At 36.5% G+C, this 13,593-nt stretch overlaps 2 protein-coding genes across 2 annotated transcripts in view; both read right to left on the bottom strand.

Annotated features, from left to right (window-relative positions):
• The window catches only part of LOC128661632 (involucrin), a 127,196-nt gene that overhangs the window by 35,451 nt on the left and 78,152 nt on the right, over positions 1-13,593 (bottom strand). The window contains exon 3 of the mRNA XM_053715864.1: positions 5,882-5,942. Coding sequence (XP_053571839.1) covers positions 5,882-5,942 — 61 coding nt within the window. The remainder of the gene's footprint in view (positions 1-5,881; positions 5,943-13,593) is intronic.
• The window catches only part of LPIN2 (lipin 2), a 245,089-nt gene that overhangs the window by 227,241 nt on the left and 4,255 nt on the right, over positions 1-13,593 (bottom strand). Inside the window, exon 2 of the mRNA XM_053714954.1 lies at positions 5,882-5,942. The gene's annotated coding sequence lies outside the window, so the exon portion shown is untranslated. The remainder of the gene's footprint in view (positions 1-5,881; positions 5,943-13,593) is intronic.

The raw sequence follows: 13,593 nt of genomic DNA, 5'->3' as shown, positions 1-13,593 counted from the left end.
TAAGTGAGTGCTGGGTTTTCTCTGTGTGTTGTATTAATTTGTTTTGTAATTTTCCCTATGGTTCTTGCACCCAGACCTGTCTGGGGTTAACTGCTTGTGGCTCTGGGGACAGCACAGCTTCCTGTGAGTGCCAGTGGCACCCAGGGCTGAGCATGTTGCAGGGTCATGGGATGTGTACCCGGTCCGGTATGAGAGTGCAGTTCCCTTCCGTGTTTTGTATATGTCTAGGGTGGTTACATATTCCTGTGCACCCTTCCCTGGTTTTCAGTTTGTTTGGATTTGAAAGCTTGCATTGTGTGGCTGTAATAAATATATAATATATATATATATATATATATATATATATATATATATATATATATATATATATATATATATATATATATATATATATATATATATATATATATATACATACATACATACATACATACATCAACTTTGAACCTGCCAACACCCATACGGCCATCAAAACATTCCATTGTATCTGTATCTCTGCATTACTCATAAAAAGATTGACAAGGCTTGGAATAACCTGAGTGCGGGTGAACTGCGGGCTATCCAAACTTTGGCAGCGGATACCTCTATTGTCATTCGCCCTGCCGATAAGGGCGGGGCTATAGTAGTGTTGGACTATGCTCAATACAGAGATGAAGCTTTGAAACAACTGAATAATGGGATTACATATTGTAGACTCCCCTTTAACCAGATGTGTACTTTAAAAAACAGGCTGATGAGGTGTTAAATCTAGCTTTTCAGGCAAACACTATTGATGAGGATGTGTTTATATTTTTAAATGTGGACAAACCGATTTGTCCCATCCTATATCTTCTACCAAAGATACACAAATCCCTTATGAATCCTCTGGGGCGTCCAACTGTATCTGCCCGAGGTTTGTTACTTCAACCAATTGCTGAGTATCTAGACTACCACCTCCAACCTGTGGTACAAAACACTAAGTAATACCTTAGAGACTCATTTGAGCTCATTAATCTTCTGAAATCCATAACTGACATTAGGGAGACTGACTTACTGGTCACCATGGATCTGGTGAGTCTAAATTCAGTTATCCCACATAAACATGGGATTGAAATGACGTAAACGTATACTGACCGAAAGCGATGTATATAGCGGACCACCGGTAGAGTTTGTAATCCATCTTTTAGAACTATGTCTGGAAAATAATTACTTTCGATTTGAGTAAGGATATTTCCTTAAAATCCTTGGCACTGCCATGGGATCAAATGTGGCCCCAGCATATGCCAATTTATATATGGCTAAATATGAAGAAAGTAATATTTTCTTTCACAGACATGAGTCGATTCTATTTTTATCTCTGCTACATCGATGATGTATTTTTTATTTGAAGGGGTACGAAAGAAGCCCTTATGTCCTGGTTTGAGGGTCTTAACACTTTAAAATCTACAATCAGATTCAAGATTAAAGCCGATTTGGGTAAGATACACTTTCTTGATCTTGAGATCTTTAAAACAGTTAACAACGAAGGATGTTTATTACAAACTACATTATATAACAAAAGAAGACAAAATTTGTATTTTGCATTTTAACAGCAATCATCCTAATTTTCAAAAGAATGGGGTAAGCTCTTCACAGTTCCTGCGGGTTGTGCGTAATAACACCCAGGATACCGTAAACTAACTCATCAACCAACAATGCCAGGGGGCCAAGTCTATGGCACAGGTAGACACGATCACCAGGAGGAACAAAGAACCGGACAAATCCCTTAACTGTATCACTACGTTTACTCCAGCATCACAATTTGTGGAGTCGGTGATTAAGGACAATTGGTCCATTATCCAGTCGGACAATACACTACCATTTGAAACAACTCCCAGTCCAAGGATGGTATATAAAAGGTCTAAAAATCTGAGAGACCTACTGGTCCTCACTGATCCCACCCATTGTTATCAAAAGGGTACATGGTTTCCGATGTGGCAATTGTGTGATGTGTAATAGTATAGTCACAGGGAACAAATTTCATCATCCCCACACTAATAAAATGCTCAACATTCGACACATATTATTAACCTGCATATTTGAATAAGTCATATACAGTATCTCACAAAAGTGAGTACAGCCCTCACATTTTTGTAAATATTTTATATCTTTTCATGTGACAACATTGAAGAAATTACAGTTTGCTACAATGTAAAGTAGTGAGTGTACAGCCTGTATAACAGTGCAAATTTGCTGTCCCATCAAAATAACACACAGCCATTAATGTCTAAACCATTGGCAACAAAAGTAAATACACCCCTAAGTGGAAATGTCCAAATTGGGCCCAAAGTGTCAATATTTTGTGTGGCCACCATTATTTTCCAGCACTGCCTTAACCCTCTTGGACATGGAGTTCACCAGAGCATCACAGGTTGCCACTGGAGTCCTCTTCCACTCCTCCATGATGACATCACAGAGCTGGTGGATGTTAGAGACCTTGTGCTCCCCCACCTTCCGTTTGAGGATGCCCCACAGATGCTCAATAGGGTTTAGGTCTGGAGACATGCTTGGCCAGTCCATCACCATTACCCTCAGCTTCTTTAGCAAGGCAGTGGTCATCTTGGAGGTGTGTTTAGGGTCGTTATCATGTTGGAATATTGCCCTGTGACCCAGTCTCCTAAGGGAGGGGATCATGCTCTGCTTCAGTATGTCACAGTATATGTTGGCATTCATGGTTCCCTCAATTAACTGTAGCTCCCCAGTGCCGGCAGCACTCATGCAGGCTCAGACCATGACACTCCCAGCACCATGCTTGACTGTAGGCAATGCACACTTGTCTTTGTACTCCTCACCTGGTTGCCACCATCTGAACCAGAATAAGTTTTTCTTGGTCTCATCGGACCGCAGGACATGGTTCCAGTAATCCATGTCCTTAGTATGCTTGTTTTCAGCAAACTGTTTGCGGGCTTTCTTGTGCATCATCTTTAGAAGAGGCTTACTTCTGTGACAACAGCCATGCAGACCAATTTGATGCAGTGTGAGGCGTATGGTCTAAGCACTGACAGGCTGACCCCGCACCCCTTCAACCTCTGCAGCAATGATGGCAGCACATATACGTCTATTTCCCAAAGACAATCTCTGGATATGACGCCGAGCACGTGCACTCAACTTCTTTGGTCGACCATGGCAATGCCTGTTCTGAGTGGAACCTATCCTGTGAAACCGCTGTATGATCTTGCCCACTGTGCTGCAGCTCAGTTTCAGGGTCTTGGCAATTTTCTTATAGCCTAGGCCATCTTTATGTAGAGCAACAATTCTTTTTTTCAGATCCTCAGAGAGCTCTTTGCCATGAGGTGCCATGTTTAACTTCCAGTGACCAGTAAGAGAGCGTGAGAGTGATAACACCAAATTTAACACACCTGCTCCCCATTCACACCTGAGACCTTGTAACACAAACGAGTCACATTACACCAGGGAGGGAAAATTGCTAATTGGGCCCAATTTGGACATTTCCACTTAGGGGTGTACTCACTCTTGTTGCCAACGGTTTAGACATTAATGGCTGTGTGTTGAGTTATTTTGAGGGGACAGCAAATTTACACTGTTAGATTGGATTAGCTGTGTTAGTCCAGTAGATAAGATGCTCAAATAACAAAGTATTGCAGTATGCAGGGATACCTTTTTGATTGGACTAAAATAATATTTCAAAGACAAGCTTTCAAGAGTTTTCCTCCCTTCCTCAGGTCTGAAGCAATACTGATCAATCTGATATAGATACACATCACATACAACAAATGGAAGGGAGGGAGGGGGGTGAGAGGGGTGTCATAAAAAGCAGAGGGTGTGTCTGAAGCAGAAAATAGCCAGAAATAATAAATAAACAGAGGAGAGTAAATAGGCAAGATGAGTGGACAAACAAAAGGAAGAAGAAACCAATATAGGACAATAAGATGAGAGATTATAGAAAATTTTGGTAGTGTGTGAGAAAGCCAGAGTCTACATTAAGTCCTTCATTTCTGGTGTTGAAATGTGTGATAATTTTCATCTCAAATGTCTTTCGTTCATGAGAGTCTTTGAAATGGGACCAGTCTGGGTGAAGTGATGACCAACAGGGGTACAATATTCAGAAACAACAAGGAAAATGAATATTGTACCCCTGTTGGTCATCACTTCACCCAGACTGGTCACTCCATCCTTAACCTCAGAATTAAATTTCTTAAAGGGAATTTCAAAGACTTTTAAAATGACACACACTACCAAAACTTTCTATAATCTCTCATCTTATTGTCCTATATTGGTTTCTTCTTCCTTTTATTTTTCCTCTCATCTGGCCTATTTACTCTCCTCTGTTTATTTACTCATTCTGGCTATTCTCAGCCATTTTCTCCTTCAGACAAATCCTCTGCTTTTTATGACCCCCCTCTCATCCCCCTCCCTCCCTTCCATTTGTCGTATGTGATGTGTATCTATATCAGATTGATCAGTATTGCTTCAGACCTGAAGGGAGGAAAACTCTCGAAAGCTTGTCTTTAAAATATTATGTTAGTCCAATAAAAAAAGGTATCACTGCATACTGCAATACTTTGTTATTTGAGCAATATATATATATATATATATATATATATATATATATATATATATATATATATATATATATATGTGTGTGTGTGTGTCTCCTAAATTTTTAGACTAGTTTTGAAATTTAAACAAATGTGTCTTGCAGACATAACACAAGGGAGAACAGTACTTCTCAAATATGCAGGTATTAAAACTTTGTTCTCATTAATTTGGCAGCAATCTGATGGAAAACAAACTGTTAAATATAGCCATTTATTTCAACCTGTGAGATATGAGTTGTAAACGATAAAGGGGAGAGCAATATACTCTGTTTACAGATAAAAGTAATCTGGTAAAACAAGGAATACAATTCTGCCATAAATCTTTCAGATATGAATGATATCAACAAAGTGCACATATATCTCTATGAAGCCTTCATATTAAGAATGTCAAGATTCCTTACACTATTTCTGTAATACAGAAAAAAAGTACACAAACACTGCTTAACAGCATCAGATATGGAATAGTGCACAACATAAGCTTACAACAGTATGTAGCATTACTATATTGTAATTAACAATGTGCAAGAAAATGAGCACAATGTACAGTATTGTAGTATAATACAGTTTAAGATATAGAACAATTTACAAGTAGTTTATTATGGCACAATGCAGCTTAAGATATGGGAAATGTGTACAAATAAATATAACAGCATAATACTTGAGACGGTCCATAACAGTCTCATTACTGAAAAGTGCCATTGGTGCCATTAATAAGAAATTAAATTATATAAACATAACATCATATCAAAAAGTTCTCTGCACAAAAGTAGTTATGAAAAAGTTGTGTAATCATTATGATTGTTTTAAAGGTGTATGAGGATTTATGGGGTGACCACCATCAAATTATTAACAGTATCATTTTCCAGATGCTATATAGTTACTCATACCAGCAGATATAAACTTTTTGGTTCAACACAGAAGGTAACAACAAATTGCACATAATTCTACATAATCTTAATTTAGGTACCAATAAAGTTCAAAGGCAGTACAAGTGTCTGACAGCAACTCTTTGTTCTACATACTATTCATTTATCAACTAAAGTTTACTACAGACTAATGACACAATGTAAATCACAAAAAATAATAGGGGGTCATTTAGAATATCATATATAGCAGGGGTGACCAAACTGATGTCAAATTTATCAGCTGGGAAAAAACTAAAAGAAAGTCACACACCTTTTGTGATGCCAGATGAGTGTACATAAAGGTCAAATTTTAGAAGCTGTGATCCCCTGCGTTCTTCCAATGTTCAACTATATTTACAGAAAACTCTAGAATGCTTTATTTATGTTTATCCAACGTACCAGTAAACTAGAAGGGGTGGCATCTTCATCTGTATTTTCATCTTCTGTTGATTCAGAGTCACTGTTCAAGTCAAACATTTAAAAAAAAAAATTATCTTTGGAACAAAAAGCCCAAAGCTCGAGAAACAGGTAAAAAATGCAGTGAGCACACAGTGAAACTAAAAGCAGTCAGTGTGCTTTTAGTTTCAAGATGATAAAGTACACCCATGTAGAAAAAGAAAGTTAGATTTCATATTCCGAAGCAGTTTGGAACTAGGAAACCACTAATAGCTGTGAGACACCACAGCCTCCTCTATCAATACTGCAGCAACAATAACCTGAGCATGTGCTCTTAGAGGGTACGGCCTTGTACCTCGTCACATGATGTTCACAAGCAATTCTCTGAAAGCCACAGATCAGGTTAATTATTATTTTATATATTCAATGGCAATAGGTGCATCCCAATAACCACAATAAAACAAAGCAAAAAGTTACCAGCTCACAGAAAATATCTAATGTATTAGAAAAGTACATTTTTTTCTCAAAGGCTTAGTAAACTTACATTAGTAATTCTGTACATACTGCTATATAAACACATTTCATACTAGTATTGTTTAGCAAGATATACATTGGCATGTGGCCCAAGCCTATGTGCATGCACAGATTCAGAAACGTATACATTAGCCAACGCTTGCACATGTAATAAGGAGCCTAGTGTAAGAAGGAGCGTGCTCTTCCCTGAGCTTACTGTAGCACGTGCTCACCTGCTTCACTAACCCAAATCCGCAGAGATAAGACAGTAGGGTAGATACAAAAACGTTAGTAGATTACAAAGCCACATGCAACATATACACTAATATACAATGCTGATAAATAGTGGAAACAAATAAAAAGCACCGGAGGAAGCATTAGGCAGTAGTCATTTGCATGCACCTTATATTCTAACTTGTACCACAGTGTGTCTTATTAGTATGGCAGAGGGGACCAAACCGCATAAGATAATCGTTTTAACCACAGCAAACAATTAGGCAACTTATATCCAAACCCTTATAAAATACATTTAAATAAATGTATTTTATAAGGGCTATGCTGCTGTGCAACATGTTATTCCAGGGGTTGACAAATCTGTTTCAAAATTAAGAGCCAGTAAGAACATTTAGGAACAAAAAAATAGGTATTTGTATATAGCTATACGGATAATAATACAAACACTTAGGAGCCGGGGTAAAATTCTAGGAGCCAGTGGCTCCCTGGCTCCTGGGTTTGTTGAGTCTTGGTAACTATGATCATTTGCAATTCTGTGCTGTAGACCTTCCTGTACTCACATTACAACCTCTAGTAGGCAGCTGCCTATGAGTGCTTTCAAACAAAACAACAAACACCTGGCTGATTATATCATGTAATTGTGCAACATTCTTCACATAAATGCAAAATTAAAGGCCCCTTAAAAGGATACAAAAAGGTCAAAATTTAAATGTTCATGGGTGCATTTCAATTTTAAATTAAACAGTTTTTGCAATATACTTTCATTAGCAAAATGCTTCTAGTAAAAGTTATTCCTGTTTTTCAGCTGCATACACACATATGCTATGAAGACCCGTGCACCAGTATTCACGCTCAGAGAGTTGGCGGTGGTGTGTATGTTGTGTGTGAATACTGGTGCACAGCCCTCATAACATACAACATGTGCATATGCTGCTGAAAAACAATGGAAGGATTTTGAAAAAAATGCTTCTATTTAAAATTGAAATGCACCCATGCAAATTTACATTTTTTTTTTAGGCTATAATATGGGATTTAAGAACTTTTTAAACCACTGATACATTTTAAGTGAATGCCATGCAAGGGCGGGGGCTAAATAGCCTACATGTAGGTGCACCAGAAGTATAAACTTGTCACTGTGTGTAGTCTATGATACAGGGCTGGCCAGAGAGCATCCTTTGAGTATAACAGAGAGATTGTGGGCTCTACTTAAAGGGACATAATACTCATATGCTAAATCACTTGAAACTGATGCAGTATAACTGTAAAAAGCTGACAGGAAAATATCACCTGAACATCTCTATGTAAAAAAGGAAGATATTTTACCTCACAATTTCCTCAGCTCAGCAGAGTAAGTTCTGTGTAAAAAGTTATACTCATCTGCTCCCAGCTGCAGGTAAAAAAATGAAGAAATGAACAGCAGCCAATCAGCATGTGCTGAGGTCATGAACTCTTACTGTGAGATTTGACTTAACTCTCATGAGATTTCATAGTAAGCTTCCTTTACCTGATTGGTGAAATAATATGAGAGTGCACAAAGCTCATCCTTTCAGTTGTCCCGGGACAGACATACTAATATGCTGCTTAGAAATCCTTTACAATGGGAGGTGGCTATTGAGGAACTTTTGAGGTTAAATATCTTTCTTTTTTACATAGAGATGTTCAGGTGATATTTTCTAATCAGCTTTTTACAGCTATGCTGCATCACTTTCAAGTGTTTAAACATTTGTGTATTATGGCCCTTTAATCTAAGTGCGTCAGTGATATATGTCATGTGTCATCACCAGCACTAGAATGTGGGGTGTCTGCACTGGCAGCCGCTAAAACTGAAGCATGTTTGTAAAAACAAAGTATACTGCAAACTATTTCTGTATTTCAGATGCACAATATTCTTAGCTAAAATGAAATGCAGATATAAAAACATTTATATACATTATTGTACAACGTAAAGAATGGGAAGTATCCAAAAAAACAGTATGAGAAACTAAGATATCAAAATGTATTGTTCTTACCTAAAATGAAAAGCAAACAATACCACAAAAGCTCCTTGCCTGTGCCATTCTGAAAGAGCAAAGTTAGTTTTATAATAAGTTTGTTCTTTATGAAGCCAGACACTTGGCAGCCTACATATTACAGTTCCCAATTCAGCCACAAGGCGGACAACAGTAAAATCAAAATACTGAATATAATATATGTATCAGTCAATTTCCCTCTTCTTACTATGTATCAGAAATATATGTACAGTATACTAGAGTTCACTCTTAATTATTGATATGCTTGACTTGCATTATTAAAGGGACAGTCTACACCTTAGATATCTTAAAGTCTTACCTTAGATGACGCTGCAAATAGCCTCCTGAACCCTTACTATATAATGTAGCAGGAACAGTAAAAAAAGTTACTTTAAAGTGATGGTAAACTCCGTTAATGCTAAGTTACAGATTTCGATTATTTAGTACTATATATATATATATATATATATATATATATATATATATATATATATATATATATATATATATATATATATATATATATTAAACCGCATTATCATTTCAAAATATTTATATGTATTTTTATTAAAATTTATCGATATTGACAAACCGTTGTTGCACCACATCGCTCTGCCCCTCTTAATTAGTTGCCTGAATAAACTGGATGCTTACCTAGTCTCCACCCTCTCTGCACGTCAGACAATTTGCGCGGTCCCAACACTGACATTTTTAAACGCATGCACATTGGAGCAAATGACGTATACCAAGTAAACATCGAGTCACAAGATGCCGAATTAAGTGAATATGTGGGGGACTATCCCCTACTGACGGCACGTACAGCAACTAGTTTGAAAGATACATTGGTGCAAAGTGAATATAAGAGACAGACTCCATCTTCAACATGGTTAAGCACCCAGGGTAAATGGTGTGGATACAGCTCATGTGGACACTGTGTGTACTGCAGGTTTATCCAAAAAAACAGCAAGTTTGAAACAAACACAGGCATAAAATGTGACAATCAATCAATGGATTACTTGTAACACAACAGGGGTCATTTATCTTTTGCACTGTTCATGTCCTTTATATTATATAGGAAAAACAAAACAAGATCTGAAGGATCGGGTTAGGGAACATAGGGATGATATAAAAAATAAAGTACAAGATAGTCCTGTAGAAAGGCATTTTGAAATGCATCATAATTCAGACTTTACAATTCTGAAAGTAACAGGTATACAACATAAAACATCGCTGTGGTGGGGATGTTGATAAACTCTTGTTGCAAAATGAATCACGCTGGATGTATCGTCTTAATACATTAGCACCCTATGGCCTGAACGAGAAGATTGATTTCTTGCGTTTCCTGTAATATATATATATATATATATATATATATATATATATATATATATATATATATATATATATATATATATATATATATATTTGCCATATGCACATTTTCAGTGTGCTGTATCCAATTTCCCTGTAAATATACACTTTTTATTAGCTTTCTGCTGTTAAGTTGGATTTGCAACTATGTGCTTAATTGAAGTTAGTCATTGTTGCCACTTTACAAAGATAACTGTAATGAATTAAACATTGTATAGGCATCGTTTTCGTAACAGTTACGGTGCAATATTGTTAATAATTTACTAGTTTTTTCTGCTGGTGTTACCCTTTAAAAAAAAAGGAGGAACATGTATAAATCATTTGTTATCAGGTGTTATAAAAAGGCCGGATTCAACATGTAACCGCATCTGATGAAGCCCTGAGGTCAACCCACAAAGGGGAGGGGCGAAACGCGTCATGTCTGACGTTCCTTATAGCGGCAAAACTTGAAAACAAGTGCTCTCCATAAGGCTTATGGTGGAATTGTTTAAACATCATCCAGGTGTCTTAAGATTGCAAGTGGCAGCTGATAAGCTAAGAAGGCATTGTTGTGTTCTTGTATCCGTACCGGATTCTGAGACAAGTGTGGCTGATGCGTCTGGTGTAGCCAGCTGGAAGTCTGCAATTACGGTACAACAGGACGTTACCGCTGAATGTGGTGAGACCAACTCATGCTGCTAGCTTTTTCTTTTCACACAGTGGCGAAATACAAGTGTAGCAAACCTGCACGGTTCTTATGGAACTATAACGGAGCGTGTGTTTCACACTAAGTGCTCTGTATGGACTGCGACATTATAACAATTGTTGTTAGCAATTTTTGTTAGTTTGCTACTTTGTATTCAATTGTGTTATACTATTCATTAGGCATATGCAACTGATTTATTATGAGCGTGTTTTTACACTATGTGCTCACCTATGTGATTATGCTTAAGTTGGTAATGGTTCCAGGCCTGGACAACTCATGTTAATTTTATTTTACACTGTTATTAATGGTTATTTGGGTGTCTTGGACACTAGTGGTGAAAGGTTAATAAATACCACTTTTCTTTAAAGAGATTTGAGCGCTGCCTTGTCATTCTTTAACAACCATATAATTATTGGCTGTTTCTTTCTTTTATAAAATTCTCTTATGCTATGTTTATGACTGCAAGCACATTTTTAGGTCTCGGTATATTAGTAGAGTGCACACCAATTTATTATTGTTCAATGTTTACTTGTTTCAGTCTGAAGAAAAAGTTTGACTTGAGAGAGAGTGCGAGCAATCAGTCCCTTCTAAAACGAGCATATGTGCATACAATTAATTCTAATCATCCCCACCCACTGCAATTATTCCTAATTACTTCCTCCCCTTGTTACAATTAATCCTAACCATCCCCCACACTGCAATTATTCCTTTTTTTAATTTGTAAATTTTTAATAAATTTCAAATACTTCATTTTTATATCAATATAAATTTAAAATTTTAAGCAAAGTCTGTTCATTATATAGTTCAATTTTGTAAATTGCCTCTAACGTTATTGAATCCCATCAACACCAAATAATGTAAGTTTTATTTATAGTTTATTGCTTTTGCTTATAATTTGTCTGAAATAATAATATTATATCAATTGTTTGAAAAAAAAAATATTGATGAAATACAATGAAAATAATATTATCGCATTTTCTATGAAACATTTTTTGCTAAATTTGGGAGATTAAAATCCATAGTGAAATAAAGTGCAGCTATATACTTACTGGCACTATTCCAAGTAAACAATGAATCGTTTGACAATAATACACAATTCAATGTTTACTTCTGCGTGCCGTGTGTAAAATCAGAGAAACAGCGCATGCGTTCAAAATACATGAACACGCAAAATCGTCATCGCACTGAAACGCTCCTGATTGGATGGGCGTATTCTTAGAAGAATGCAAGACTGCGCTTGTGTAAATCGTGTTGCATAGAAGTAAGCCTGTCTGGCGAAAGGCTTACGGATTGGTAGAATAATATTGTGACGGATACCCCGGCTACCCCGACTGGGTAGCTCCGCCCAACGGGTCCTGCTTCCTCCGTGCCGACTTCAGCTATGTAGCTGGCAAGTGACCACAGCCTGTAGCCACGGTCATGGATAGCCTTAGCCGTCTGGTATCCGTGACAAAAATAAACAAACGATATGATGTCACAGGGGGCTGGAGAGACTTCATTAGACAGAGTTATTATATATCAATTTGAAAGTGATTTTACATACATTGCATTACATGAAATGGAGTGTCTAAATCGAATGTAATCTAACAATAGCAATACTATAATCAATTTATATGGAGTTTACCATCGCTTTAAAGTGAATATTGTTTCTGGCCACTTTGAAATGGCTGCCAACCTCAGCCCACTGATGGCATGACGATCTGAGTTGTATCTAGACACTCTGCTGAATAACATTGACAGTCTGTTGTATCTATTAATAATAATAATAATAGTAGTAGTAATAATAATAATAATAATAATAATAATAATAATAGTAGTATTATGTACCTATTCAAAACTCATCCATTTGGGAAACTCAGTTTTTCATTCTTGCAAGAATGCTAAATGGGGTAAAACTAGAAATGATTTAGCAGCTGCTTCTAAATTAGTTAATTCCACATCTGTATACTTTTCAGTTCCTGTGGGGAAATATATACATTTATTAATATAACTATGTGTTATGAGAAAAAAACAATTACCAATTACCAGGCTCACATTCATAACACTGAACTCACATGCACAGCAAGTGTCAAATCCATGTTGTGAGAGAGAAGACACCTATGACTCTCGTGACTTCCTTGGAAATCATCTTAGAAATATTTACGAGTCAACAAGAAAACATATGCATGTTAATATGTCAGTTAATTAATGAGTTTGCACTGAGGCGTCATGTTTGGTAACTCTGGATTAGACACCAGTGACTGTCACATTTCATGTCAATTTCCTTAGTGCATAGATTGATATGAGACTTTTAGACTACAAAAACCAATAATATTAAATAACATTTAGGGAAAAAAAAGGTTTAAAAATTGCATGTTTGTGAGCAGTAGTTGCCTAGATATCAGTTGGCCATAACTGGCCACCACTTACTGGATGACAGGGACAAGTCACCAAATGACTGCACTAAATGGGAAAAAAAAAAACCTTATGCTACTGTACCAAAAAATTATACATGAATTTGATGCCTCCCCCATCTGGCCCACTGCATTATTAGTATTTCTAAAGAAATATTTCTATGAGCCTTATCCAAGCATTGGCTTGCAAACATTTCTATGATTTAAACACTTTCAAAGAAGAACTTGCCCAAAATAAGGTGAGGATTTTTAGAATTTTTTGTGATCACTCCATTTAAACAGAAATTGAGCCTTGTATTTTTTTTAATTTACCTATCAAAACTATAATTTTTTGTTTTACTTAGACAACCCAAGGTATTGATCTATGCCCATTTTGGTATATTTCATGCCACTATTTTACAGCCAAATGGGATCATATAAAAAAAATTGTTAACTTTTCCAGAAACTTTTAGACTTCTCACTGAAATGATTTACATACAGCTTGTGCAACCATACATAACCCATGAATTT

This window comes from Bombina bombina, chromosome 5 (assembly GCF_027579735.1).
Source record: "Bombina bombina isolate aBomBom1 chromosome 5, aBomBom1.pri, whole genome shotgun sequence".
Lineage (NCBI taxonomy): Eukaryota > Metazoa > Chordata > Amphibia > Anura > Bombinatoridae > Bombina > Bombina bombina.
Note: the sequence above shows the minus strand (reverse complement) of the source record. Positions and strands in the feature narration are given on the sequence as shown.